Below are 14,070 nucleotides of genomic sequence, written 5' to 3' on the forward strand. Positions count from 1 at the left end.
GAGGCAGTGGGGGTGATGGTCAGTTGCCAAGGGGAGGCGCGAGTCAGAGGACGTGCCTCCGGAAATTACGAACGGACCGAAAGGAGGCGGGAAGAGCGCCTCGGACGAGTGACGCGCTTGCGCACTAGGGGAAATCTTTCCCCTGGGAGATGCGCGCCGCCGACAGGATTGTCGGTGAGTAAGGGCGGGCTGTGATGGCCGATGCGGCGCGGGAGTGTTTGTTGCGAAAAAGCGCAGGACGGAAGGGGCCGAAGGGGAAAGGAAGCGCAGAAGGGGGGAGCGAGAGCAGCGGGGCCCCAAGAAAATGGCGGAGAGATGGTCCAGGGCTGTGCAGAGCGCAGGCGCTTAGCCGTTGTAGGAGTCTTAGTCGTAATAGCATCTCTCTCGCCAAAGCGTACGAGGACGCGCGCCGCAGGGGGGGCGGCTGCGGCGGAGGAGGAGGTGGAGGAGGAGGAGCCCATCGACGGAGCGGCGCCGTAAGCCCAAGGGAGGGAGGCCGGGGGTCGCCAGGAGAGAGCGAGCGCGCGAGCGAGAGAGAGGCAAACAGGGCCCGGAAGGCAGCACTGAGCACCCACTCCGAACCTCGAGTTGTGTAGGGCCAAGGGGGGAAGCGGTTTCCTGACGGCTCCCGAAGGGAACGGCGGGGAGGAACCGGCCCGATGGATCATGCGAGGCGCTGCTCGGAGTCCCAGGCCAGGAGGAGGGGTGGTCTGGGTGGGGGAGGCCTTGCTCTCCTTCGCCGGGAGGAGGAGAACCGACCGGGGATCCCTCGCTTCTCCTTCCTCCTCCTCCTCTCTGCTTTTCTTCCCTTTCCGCTTCTTTCCGTCCTGCGTTCCTTTCCTCGTCGTTGCTCGGCTGCCCCTTGTCGCCCATCGCTCCTGAGAGGGCGCCTCCGCATCCTTGCCTCCTCTTCCTTCCTCCTTGGTCGATCTCTCGCCGCCCTTTATGCATTCTTCTCTCTTCGTCTTTTTGTCCGCCTCTCCTTCGTTCTTTCTTCTCCTAGTGCTCTTTCTTTTCCTCCTCCTTTCTTCTCTTGTCTTATCCTCTCTCCGTCCCTTTCCTTCTCCTCCTCCATCTCATTTTCTTTTCCTCCTTCCTCTCTCCTTTTCCCTTCCTCAACAAATCGCTTCTTCTCTCTACACTCTTCCTACGAACTAACAGCGTCCAGCTGTAAAACTAACGGCCCCAACAAGCTGGTGCTCCCTCCCCCCTCCATCTCCCCTCATTTCTTCTTCTTCCCTCCTCTATCTCCTTCTTCCAGGTCCTCCATCTTCTCCTTCCCTCCTCCTCTTTTTCTTTCCTTCCCTTCCCGGCCCTCCATCCTGGGAGGCCTGTGTGATTTTCGTTGAAAGATCAGGTGGCTCATTGTCATCCGGGGCGGGAGACCGTCCTCGTCGCCGCCGCCGCCGCCGCCTGGTGGCGAGCCAGGAGGGGCCTCCCTCCCTTCATCCCTCCCTCGAACTCCTGTTCCCCCGGCGGCTTCGGGGCCATCTCTTCCCAACCTTCTTCGGAGGAGGACAGTTGCGGAAAAGGCTCCCTTTTAGGCCCCTCCCTGGGCAAATCCCTCACTGTTCTCTGCTCTGGCCCCACAACAAACTCCAGCTCCCCTAATTCCACACAAAGAGTTTAAAGCATGCCAAAACTGGGTTATCTCTCCGACCCTGAGTGCCATTCCATCCTCCTTTACCATTCATTCCTCCTTTCAATACCATTATCAAGTATCCACAGTTGGAGTCCCCATGACCCTTATAGAGGACCAGTATTGAAAGTATTCGCCCGGGTTTTCGGGGCACAAAACCCCCCGAATCTGGCTACACCACAAATCAATATTAAACACATGTTTTCGCTCGCTGGGAATCTCAGGTCCTCTGTGCACACTCTGTGGCCAACGTCCGACAGCATGGCTATAGAACTGCATTGGAGGAGTACTAATAAATGCCTAGCAGCGCCTCTTATAGGAATTTAGGTCTCTCAGTGCAACTTGTCGTTAATGTTGACCAATAGTTGGCACCAGAGGACTAGATACTCCTAGAGAGAACGTATAACAATCTGTGAATAATCAAAGTCGCTGTATGGAGGGCTGAGTGTGATGTGGATAAAATTATCTAAGGAGGCGCTCTCTTTTTTACGGGGAAATCAACTCTCGGTACAGGGTTTGAGGAAAGCGTCTAACTTTAGTGCTCAGTAGCGGTCATGGAGAGCCAATGTTATGTAGTGGTTCGAGCGTTGGCTTACAACTGGAGGCCAGGGTTTGAATCTGTACAAGAAGGCAATGGCAAGCTTCTGAATAAATCTTGCCAAGAAAACCCTATGACAGGTTCACGTTAGGGTCACCATATCTCAGAAACAACTTGAATGACAAAACAAAACCACTGAAATTGCTTTAGTCCTTGCAACATTGCCACACAGAATAAAAGCTGCTGTTTTGCACTGAAGTTTGTGTTTCTGAGCTTAAAGGCAGCCATTACCACCCTGTGATATCCTACAACACACACAGAGTGGCTGTAGTAAAACTTTGGTTGTCTTTCAGTGCCCAGTTTCAACTAATAGACTTAGGCCTGTTACAGACTGCTAAAATAAAGCTGCTTTGGGTCTCTTTGGAGGTATGCTATTTAAATGATGCATGGGTCCTAAGGGTCCGGAGGTTGCGCCAAAGCCACACTCCATTCCTAAGCACTGGAGGGCAGCTTTGGTGCAGCTTCCAGATTCTTAGGATGCATGCATCATTTAAACAGAATACCTCCAAGGAGACCCAAAGCAGCTTTATTTTGGCAGTCTGTAACAGACCTTAGTTGCAAGCAGCATGGAAGAGTTAGGGCCTGAACAGACAGGCCAAAATAAAGCTGCTTCGTGTCACTTTGGAGGTATGCTGTTTAAATGCTGTATGTGTCCTAAGAGGCCAGAAGCTGCACTAGAGCTACGCTCCAGTCCTAAGGACTGGAGCACAGCTTCAGTGCAGCGTCTGGCCTCTTAAAATGTGTGTGTCATTTAAACCACATATCTCCAAAGTGAACCAAAGCAGCTTTATTTTGGCCTGTCTGGTCAGGTCCTTAGGCTTTAAAGTAGGAAGTAAAACTAAAACAGTCCACGATAAGTAGAAGATGCAAAAGAGAAGTTACTCCTAAGGTATCAAAATGGACAGTTTTCTTGATCGTCAGCAACAATCATGATATGTTTACTCTTACATACAGGTTCAGGCTGACTGGCCTGTGTGAATCTTTACTGCAATCCCTGCTAAACTGTAGGGAGAATGTAATGCAGTAAAGCTATTCTTTAAATAGGGAAGAATGTATATTTTTGTAAGGATAAAAAGGTGCAGCTCTGAAAATGGGTGCATCCTGTTGATTGTATTATTTTCCTTAGCCAGTGATATTATTAATAGCAATAACAAGTCCATTTCTATACTGCTCATCAATGCAGTTAAGCACTCCCTAAGCAGTTTACAGTGTGTAAGCCAGTTGTCCCCAACAAGCTGGGTACTCATTTCAGGGACCTTGGAAGGATGCCAGGCTGAGTCAACCTCGACCCTGAGCCTCTGGTTGGTATCGAACTCACAACCTTGTGGTTTGTGAATGAGTGGCTGCAGTATAGGCATTTAACAACTGCACCACCAGGGCTCTTTATTATTATTTGTTTCCCATCTTAAAATTGTGTTTATAAGTAGCACCGATGCAGAGTTATCTTAACTTTTTTCTGGTACAATTGGAACTAATAGACCGGTCTTTTTCTGTTGTTTCATAAAATATTGCAATTAACATGCAAGTATATAAAAGTGATTATCTTATTACATTTATGTTTTTGTTCTTCTGTCAAACAGTGATTGTAAATTGGAAAAATACGGAAGGTTTTTTAAAACAAATAATATCCCAGAAACTTTACATGCATTTGAATTGTGAAACCTTTTGATAAGGGTTAGTGTTTACACAACACTTGTCCTGCAGTTTCAGATTTATCGTATGTTTCACTCTACACTGAGGAGGTACATTATCTTAAGATATTATTGACTAGTCACACTAAAAAGAGCATCAGGTTTCTAGTTTCTAAGGGATGCTTTTCGCACTTTCTACTTGGGGAAGTTTTTTACTCTCTCTTCATGGCAAACCAGCATTTAGTCATGATTTAAGTCCTATAATGCAGTGCCTTGGAGTTCTTACGTTTGTGGCTGTCATGGCAAATCACTGGCTCAGCTTGTATTTTGTGTAGTTCATGGCAAACACCTAGTTTTTCTTGTCTTAAAATCAAAACAACAAAGAACAAGATGGAATATAAAGATAAAAATATTTTTCAAACCATTCCATTGGGTGCAGAGGAAAAAAATCGTGCTGAAAAGAGAGAGAAATTCATGTACACTCATCCCTCCATATTTGCAGATTTGATATTTGCGGATTTGATTATTCACAGTTTTGATTAATATGTTCTCTCTAGGAATATCTAGGTCCTGCAGTGCAACTCTATGGTCATCTTTAACTAAAAATAGCACTGAAAGACCTAGAGAATCCAAGAGAGAATGCTCTGCTAGGCATTTGTAGCTCCTCCAGCGCAGTTCTATGGTCAGCATCTGTCAGACATTGACCACAGAGTTGCACCGGAGGACCTAGAGATCCCTAGAGAGATGTTCTCTCAGGTTAAAATATGGTGTTTTTGTTATTTGTGGTTTTTCCATATTCACGGGGGTCTTTAACCCCCAACCCTAGCGAATATGGAAGGGCAAGTGTACTTTAATATCACACACACACATACACATACATATTTATTTTAGATACATATATGTTGGTACTGGGGAAACGTTTGTTCCTTCATGCCTGTGCTGATAGTCCTGCAGTAGAGCCAAAAGAGCATCATCATCATAGCTGTGGTTCAGACCTCAAGGAGAATAGGCCTTCTGGTCAGCGATGACCAAAGCTGCATAGTTTGGACACGACAGTGAGGGAACAAGTCTCTGATGCTACATATTTTAGAAGTGATTAGAACCAAAGAGAGATGTCTGTATATCTGTTATTAATTGGTTAATAACCAGTCTTTAACACTGCTAATATCTATTATTAATATTTATGTTAACCGTAAATTGTTAAAGCACCATCATATGTTGCCCTTTTCAAAGAACAATTATGTCCATATTCTTAGGGGTTGCAATCTAAAATAGACACCGTGAAACAATAGAAGTAGGATGCCTAGGAGCCCCTTCACCATTATTTAACATTGGAATCACCTATGGATGGCTCAGGTTTAGGATTTTCAGACCTGGCTTGTTTAAGACTTGATTAAAATGTTCTAATATGTTTATTGTTATTAAAAAAATCCCAAGGAAAATCATTTAATAATTAAGGCAACTTTCCCCTATCTGGTGCCTTGTAAATGTCTTATATTACAGTTTTTATCATCTTCAGTCGGCATAGTATATGAGTTGGTGGTACAGTCTGGAGTCCAGTAAAACTTGCAATGTTTTTCAAAACAAATTTATTTAGACACATTTCAGTGAAGGAACCTGGGCTGAGGGAGAAATTAAATGACTAATTTATCTAATATTGGGCCTGAACAGACAGGCCAAAATAAAGCTGCTTCGGGTCACTTTGGAGGTATGCTGTTTAAGTGCTGTATGTGTCCTAAGAGGCCAGAAGCTGCACTAGATCTACGCTCCAGTCCTAAGGACTGGAGCACAGCTTCGGTGCAGCTTCTGGCCTCTTAAGATGTATGTGTCATTTAAACAGCATACCTCCAAAGTGACCTGAAGCAGCTTTACTTTGTCCTGTCTGTTCGGACCCTATGTTTCTGTCACGATTGTTTACTTCAAATGTTCTATAAACGTGATCTGAGCATTTGTAATAATTGTTAAAACAGAAAGAAATTTGTGTATGCTATTCTATTTTGATTTTTTTTTCTTGTCTATATTCTAAAATATATTTTCTTTCAACAGAGAATATGAAACAGGTGTCAAAATGACATCCAGGTTTGGGAAGACGTATAGCAGAAAAGGGGGCAATGGCAGTTCAAAATTTGATGAAGTTTTTTCCAACAAACGGACCACCCTTAGTACAAAATGGGGAGAAACTACCTTTATGGCCAAGCTAGGACAGAAGAGGCCCAACATCAAGCCAGACATTTCTGAAATTCCTAAAAAACCCAAAGTAGAAGAGGAAGTAATAGAAGATCCGTTTGGATTTGACAGCGATGAAGAATCGCTGCCAGTATCTTCAAAGAACGTGTCACAGGCTAAAGGTTCTTCTCAGTTGGAGTCTGTTGAAGCATCTCAATCTGGAGACCTCACTTCTGCACTTGAATCAAATAGCAAAATTACTCAGTCCGTCAATGAAGACATGCTGTCCATCAAATGGATCATGGAGGATGGTAAAATCAAAGGCAACAGTGCTGTTCCTGTCATTGCAGGTATGCTTGGATAAAATAGTTGTGTTGAGAGTTAATAGTTAGCCTTCCAAACATTTTTCACCAGTTATAGTTGCTTACCTCTGACCCACAGTTTAAATTTCTCCATGTCCTGGGTGTTTGTGGGAGGGAAAGGGGAGAGACGTTTAGAAAACTCTTATATTTGAGTTAGAGTGTTTGATCAAATCTGTTTTCACTTTATATGGTATGAATGACTATCTTAAAATCAAAACAACAAGGAGTTCTTTTACAAAACAAGCTTTTGTAAGTAAAATAAAATGAGTTATATCTGCAGATGAGACATAAAATGTGGGCTTCGTTGTTTATAGAACACAAATAGAACAAATAGATACTTTATAAATAAATTGCATGCAGTGATTCTGTACAGTGAGTAAAATACCAACAAACACTTTCACAGGCTTAAAAGTCTCAGGCCTCATATTGGGAAAAAGGTGGGATATAAATAAAATGTTATGTACCATATATTTCAGGCTGGCATTCCAGTACAAGGCTACCTACAGCCTCCACAACTGGTCTAACAATTTTTTTGTGGTAGTTACTTGTGTGTATAGAATTGAAAGAGGTAATGGGACACAGACACAACTGTACCATCCTTGGAAATGTTTGTAATTCTTTTAATCCTAGTATCTTAAAGTTGCTGCTAAAAGTATCAGAAGCCATCTATTGAAAAGGGACACCTGTTTCTCTATATTCTTGTACAGAATATGGTTTATTGACACTGTTTCTGCTCCTATTCCAGCCAGTTTAGAGAAATTCAGTGCCAAAAAGTCTGGTGCTGATTTTGGGAATAGCATCTCTGAGTTAGTGTGACTTGCCCAAGCCCTTCCAGTGGGTTTCCATGTGGTTATTTGTCTATTTTCCCTAAAAAGAAAGAAAGAAAGTCATGTCAGTTTTCCTTGTCCATCCAGCAACATCAACTTTCATTGGCTGCTGCTTAAGTTTTATCCCATTTGGTATTTTCCCCCCACTTCTTTTTTTTAAAAAACCTTGCAAACCTTTGGGGTTACTCCAAGCCTTCTGATACTTTTCTCATATGTGGATGGTGTTATTTTAGGAAAGTAAAGAGCCATGCTAGTAGAATGAATTTGTTATTGGTAAACAGGATGTAAGGCTTTCCCCGTTATTTGGATGTTTGGGAAATGTTCAAGAAATGATCTTTTCTCAGAATATCACCGAACATTGTACCCACTCCTTTGTTCTTGACTACTGTATGTTTGTAAATATAGGTTTATTTCATTCACATGATAGAATTCTAAGTATGCATTTAAATATTCAGCATTTATATTTTGTATAAGGCACTTCATGTTCGCTATTTTAGCAGTCCTTATAGCAGTCCTGCAATGTACAGTGGTACCTCGGGATACGAAATACCCAGGTTACGAAATTTTCGGGATACGAAAAAATCCCATAGGAAATCATTGTTCCGGGTTACGAATGTTTTTTCGGGATACGAAGAAAATTTTTGGTGCTTTTTTCGGCTTTTTCGCACGAAACGCGGCTTTTCCCCATTAGCGCCTATGGCAATTCGGCTTACGAAGGCATTTCGGGTTACGAAAGCGGCCGCGGAACGAATTAATTTCGTAACCCGAGGCACCACTGTAGTTAACTTTTCAAAATACAGTATAATCATATAACAGTTTTTAAACTCTACTCACTTAATAAAAATATTTTTTAAAAAATAAAACTCCACCAGCTTAATTATGATAATGTGAATATTAGTAGTTTGTTCATTTTTAAAGATAAAGAAATGTGAATAGGCTCTCTTTTGAAAACAGTTGTATCTGAAGATCCATTCTCCATATTCAGAGAAGCTGCAAATGCAGAAATATCATTGATGCAGACTGCTCCTGTCACATGCAAAGTGGGAACTTGTCTATCCTGCTTTTAAAAAGCTCTAGGAGTCACCTGAAAGCTTTATGTTTCAGCTGTAGATGAATTCTGGGAGTCACTACTATTTGTGTTCATGTTGAAGCAAGGGAAACAGAGGCCTCACTTGCATGTAAGCCTGAGGGCAGGGAACCGTCTAACTAAAAAGATTGCATGTACAGCGCTGTGTAAATTTACAGCGCTTCATAAATAAAGGTTAATAATAATAATAATAATAATGTGATTGCTTAGTTTTGCTCAGCTGATATAATATACAACTAGTAGTTGTTATAGTGAGTTTATGGGTTACAGTTTTTTGTTTGTTTCATGTAACCAATTTATGAAACTCCTGTGCATAAAAGTTGAAGAAATTTAGTTACAATGGGAGAAATGTGTCAGATGAAAATCATAGGGTAGTAATATTATTCATTAGCAAAATCCACCTGCTCAAGAAAGGAAGAAAAACAGATCGTGTTTACCAGAAATCTCTGGTGAACTTAAATGGAATCCCACAGGGTAATACTTCATAACATAACAAGTGTTTGTTCACTAGGCACGTACCTTCAGAGATAATCAAATTGAGTCTACATATATGTTTACATGATTAAGTGGTTTCTCTAAATGTGATATTTTAAAGTTATGATTGAGGAAATGGTTGACAAGTTATTATCTTAAATAGATGGTTGGGCATCTTGAGGAACCTTACTCACTTCAGAAATGTAGCACCCTCAGCAATTTGAATTTCAGACAACTATGCTAATAACTTTTGGGTTCATTGGCTCTGCTGCTCTTTCCTTATAACTGGTATCAATGAGTTGGAATTTCAGAGGGGGCATTTTACTTGACTATTAAGAGTTGTATTTTCACATCACACTAAATCATAGTTTGGGCTGTGTTTGCACATTATACTGAAGCCTCATTTAGCTTGACACTGGAAATCATGGCATCCTCTAGATCAGTGGTTCCCAACCTGTGGGTCGGGACCCCTTTGGGGGTCGAATGACCCTTTCACAGGGGTCGCCTAAGACCATCGTAAAACACATGTATGGTTGGGGGTCGCCACAACGTGAGGAACTGTATTAAAGGGTCGCGGCATTAGAAAGGTTGGGAACCACTGCTCTAGATGTTATTGGCTACCAGCAGCTCTAGGCAACATAGCCAGTGGTGAAGCATGCTGGAGAGTTGCAGTTCAGCAGCATTTGGCAAGGTGGATGATTCCCATCCCTTAATGTGACATAACATAGGCCCCATACAGACAGGCCAAAATAAAGCTGCTTCGGGTCACTTTGGAGGTATGCTGTTTAAATGATGCATACGTCCAAAGAGTCTGGCAGCCATGCCAAAGCCACAATCTAGTCCTAAGCACTGGAGCATGGCTTTGGTGCAGCTTCCAGACTCTTAAGATGCATGCATCATTTAAACAGCATACCTCCAAAGTGACCCAAAGCAACTTTATTTTGGCCTGTCTGTATGGGGCCATAGACAGCCTTAAGTGTATGTTCTCTCCTTCCTGTGCATGTGTTTTGCTTTATGAAGTTTTCTCCCCACTAACAAACTGTTAACATGTGTAGTATGCTTAGTTTCAAGTAAGCCAATTTCAAACCATAGTTAGAAGTAGGCTTATTTAAATTAACCACATTTAAGATTAATATCAGGTTCAGATGCAGATTATTCAGCTGGCTGTACTGTTGTTAATGGAAAGCAGAAACAAATACTTCTGAACTTAATGCAGAAAGACTGGCTATGAGACTTGCTATGGTTCATTCATGTACAAAACTGTGGCTTAGGGTGATATATGAAATTACTTTTTCGGTGAATACTTACAGTGTAATTGAGCCATGAGTAGAATGTTACCATAGTTCCTGTCATTTTCATGTTGAATAGCAACATTGCTTGGTTAAGCAGTTAAAGCTATTGTAGATGTTCTTTCTTAAAGATATATCTCTAGTTAATAGTTTATGCAACAATATAAAAACTGGTGTTTTGCTGAATATCAAGGCTCTGGAGAGATCAGCTTCTAAGAAATGCCATAATGGGCTTTATCATGTCTTCTGGGTTGATAGTGCTTGGATGTGGCAGTTGGGAAGAGTCTACTTAAAATTTGCCTCCTGACAGAACTTGTTCTCTGTAGAAAAATATAACACTTCTCATAAATATGAACACAATGAAACATGAATAACCTTCTGTGCCCTCCCTCTCCTCAAATCAATATGGCTTTGGTGATAATAACTGTTTGGAAGGATCTGTATTGTGGGTAGCGGTTTGTATCTTGTTCACATTAATCTGGAGTCTGGGATAAGCAGTGGTGTGGTCAAACTGGAATATGACACCAAATTATTTAGAACAGTTAAAATGAAAAGTCTATTAAAAAACTCGGGAAGGATCTTACCAAACTGGAACATTAAGCATTAAAATGCTGTATGAGGCTCAGGCAAGTGTAAAGTGACACATACTGGGATAGATTTTCACTTACACATTGATCAAAATGGAGCAGGCGTTGACTGTTGAAAAAAGGGAACTTACCATATATACTCATGTATAAGTTCACCTCATGTATAAGTTAAGGGGTGGTTTGGGGGGATTTCTTGTCATTGGTTACTTCATGGGCAATTAAGGGAAATTAAAGATGGAGGTAAGGAATTGTGGAATTGAGGAGAAAATGACAGATTCGGAAAAAGTATTAAGAAGTGAGAATCAAAAAGTGTTATTTAAAATATATAAAATATTATTAAAGTGGAATGCAGAAGAGGAGTTTATTAAGGACTCTATGGTGAGGCGAGACCAGAACATCGGTCATAAATTAGGTAAATAGGAAAAGTTATGGAAAAGAACAATAAACTGATTAGCTGAAAATATTAAGGAAAATTATATAAAATGCATTATAGATAGTGTCTCTGCCCAGAAAAGTAATCCAAAATATATAAATAATTAGATAACCAATGTTGGAAATGCCAAAAGGAATCAAGAACACTATACCATCAATGGTGGACTTATTGGATCTCCATACATCAAATACATCAATTGAAGAAATCCTAAATTTGAAATTTCAAATGAAACCAGAAATTTACCTATTAGGAATGGTTGATGAGGAACTAGGCAAAAATATTGTAATGACTTTCACAAATCTGGAGCAAGACCACACTTGTTATGTTCTGTAGATTTAGAAGAGTAGCAAAAATGGTCAGGGCCTAGAGCAGCACTCTTGGAAAAAAAACAACAATTCTTGGGGCTTTTTAGCATACAAAAATGTGAGAAAGTAAGATGATCATGGTAATATAGGTATAGGTCTTTTTAAAAATACTATAACCCAGTATCATCTTATACAGTTAAATGGTGGGTAATTCAGGGCTGATAAAAGAAAGCTCTTTTTAAAAAAAAATACAGCATCAATTTTTTTTCATGCATTTTGGAGTATGAAACATGATGTTCACAGTTATTGCTTCAATATCATTTCTAAAAGCTATGTAAGAGAAAGACCAGTTCCTGGTCTTGGGGGTGAAGCAGATAGGATAAAGGGAGCTGCCAGAGGCCTCTCTGACCCAAGTTGCTCTGGGACATCAGCAACTGGATGTTGCAGTCCCAAAGCTGGCCACTGCCGCGGACCCGAATGGCCTGACGGCAAGAGCGACTTTTTGCTGACCCTTTTTGGGCTGCTTTAGGTGGCCTTGGAGCACTTCTGGGCGATTTGGGGGCAAAGATCGTTGGAACGCCAGGCCTCCAAAATGTCTGGATGGCGGTTTATTTGGCCCTTGGTTTCTTTTTCTCAGTTCTTTTTGTGAGGATAAATGTGTTCCATGTTCTGACACTACGAGATCTAAAGGAGGCAGAATAATATTAATGCTCATAGTTTTGTCTATTTTATGGGGTAGAGTCACCTCTTCTTCAGATTAGCAAAAACAAAGTTTTATTATTATTTAAGTATTGGTTATATTTATGGATCCTGTAGGTCTGTTTATAACAAAAGAAAGTTCTGTAAAAAATACTATATTGTGAATAATTGTCATATTTACTACAGGTTGAGTCTCCTGTATCCAGAATTCTGAAATGCTAAATATTCAAATGTCTCATTATGTATGTATATACAAATATAGGTATTCCAAAATCCAAAATGGTTCTAGTCCCAAGGAACACTCCACCTGTATATCAGACAATATGTTCATGCACATCCAAGTTCTATATAAAGTAGTATATGTTGTGTAAGTTTTTAAAAAGTCTTCCAATGTGCAAAGGGTGCTAATCTGAATCCCATGCCTCTGTTTGTTTGTTTTTTAAATCAATATTGTGTTCAATTCTACCTATCTGTCTTTTTGGGGTGGTGGAGGTGGTATTATTTTCCATGGGCTCTACAATTTCTGGAAATGTTATGTCTATTGAAAACAGCTGCTTAGCTTAAAAGGGTGCCAGGAAGGCTGTGTGTAGCATACAGCCCTTTCTATGTAGTCAAATGGGAGAGCTAGAGGAATGTGTTCATGCTCCTCATCCTCTGCCACCAGATATGGTTGCTTAACAGATGGATGTTAGTTTTGAATCTGAGCCTGCATCTGCACTTCAGCAATAATCCTGATTGACACCACTTTAACTTCCGTGACTTACAGCTATGGAATCCTGAGATTTGTAGTTTGTTGTGGCACCAGAATGCTTTGACAGAGAAGGCTAAGCATCATACAAAGCTACAAATCCTAGAATGTATTGAACCATAGCAGTTAAGGGGGTGTCAACACAGATTATTTCCGTAGTGTGGATGCAGTCTGAGACAGCTATAAGCATCTGTCTTAACAACTTTATTCATTCCTACTTCTGTTTTGATTTCAGTCAGTCACTTCAATCATATCCATATCATTGTTGATTGGCTATTTTGTTATTACTAACTGATCGCTGATCATTGCTGTTTTTAGATGTTGACATTTTATACAATTCCCGAATTGTAATAAAATAAAATTTGAAAAAAGAACAAAGCAACAACAAAAAACCGTGAGGGATTCTTGGTTTTTCTGTAGGTAGGGAACCTAGGTAGCAGTTTTGTGTTGTTACATGATTTTCTTTCAGCCCTTGCTAATACAAATTGGGTCTCCCTTATCCAGATTTCCAAAATTTAAAATATTCCAAAATCTTATCCATAGTGATGAGACGGTGATACCTTTGTTTTCTGCTTGTTCAGTGTATATAAACTTTGTTTCATGCACCGAATTATTAAAATATCATGTATATAATTTTGTGTGTGTGTGTGTGTGTGTGTATGTATGGTATATATAAAAATGAATGTCATGTTTAGACTGGGCCCCATCTTCTTTATGTATATGCAATTATTCCAAAATCCATAAAATTCTAAAATCCAAAACACTTCTGGAAGACTCCTACTGTATCTAAGTGTAGTTAAAAGAGATGTATAGTGATTAATTTTTTCTATCAGTTTTCGTAACAACAGTGTTATTCTGCTGATAGACGTAATTCTGTCAGTGAAACTGAGAGAAAGACTATCTATACTCAGAGGTCTATTGGATGTACTCAAATTCTGCACTGGAGAACTGGAAAAATGCTCTAGAGCAGATCTTTGGGTAATGTGGAAGGCCACAGTTAAACAAGAACAATCCTATAGTGCTAATGGAAGTACACTTGTCCCTCCACATTTGCGGATTTGACTTTTGTGGATTTGATTAATCATGGATTTGATTAATATGTTCTGTCTAAGAATCTCTAGGTCCTCCAGTGCAACTCTATGATCAACTTTAACAAAAAGTCACACTGAAGGACTGAAAGATTCCTAGTGGGAATGCTCCATTAGGAATTTGTAGCTCCTTCGGC

The 14,070-nt window shown here is 40.7% G+C and overlaps 1 protein-coding gene across 2 annotated transcripts in view; it reads left to right on the forward strand.

Moving 5' to 3' along the window:
- WAPL (WAPL cohesin release factor) overlaps positions 1–14,070 on the forward strand; it is a 67,731-nt gene that overhangs the window by 2,333 nt on the left and 51,328 nt on the right. For both annotated transcript variants that reach the window (XM_042456833.1, XM_042456834.1), the window contains exon 2: positions 5,915–6,384. In XM_042456833.1, coding sequence (XP_042312767.1) covers positions 5,937–6,384 — 448 coding nt within the window. In that variant the 5' untranslated portion in view covers positions 5,915–5,936. The remainder of the gene's footprint in view (positions 1–5,914; positions 6,385–14,070) is intronic.

The sequence above is a fragment of the Sceloporus undulatus genome, chromosome 3 (assembly GCF_019175285.1).
Source record: "Sceloporus undulatus isolate JIND9_A2432 ecotype Alabama chromosome 3, SceUnd_v1.1, whole genome shotgun sequence".
NCBI lineage: Eukaryota > Metazoa > Chordata > Lepidosauria > Squamata > Phrynosomatidae > Sceloporus > Sceloporus undulatus.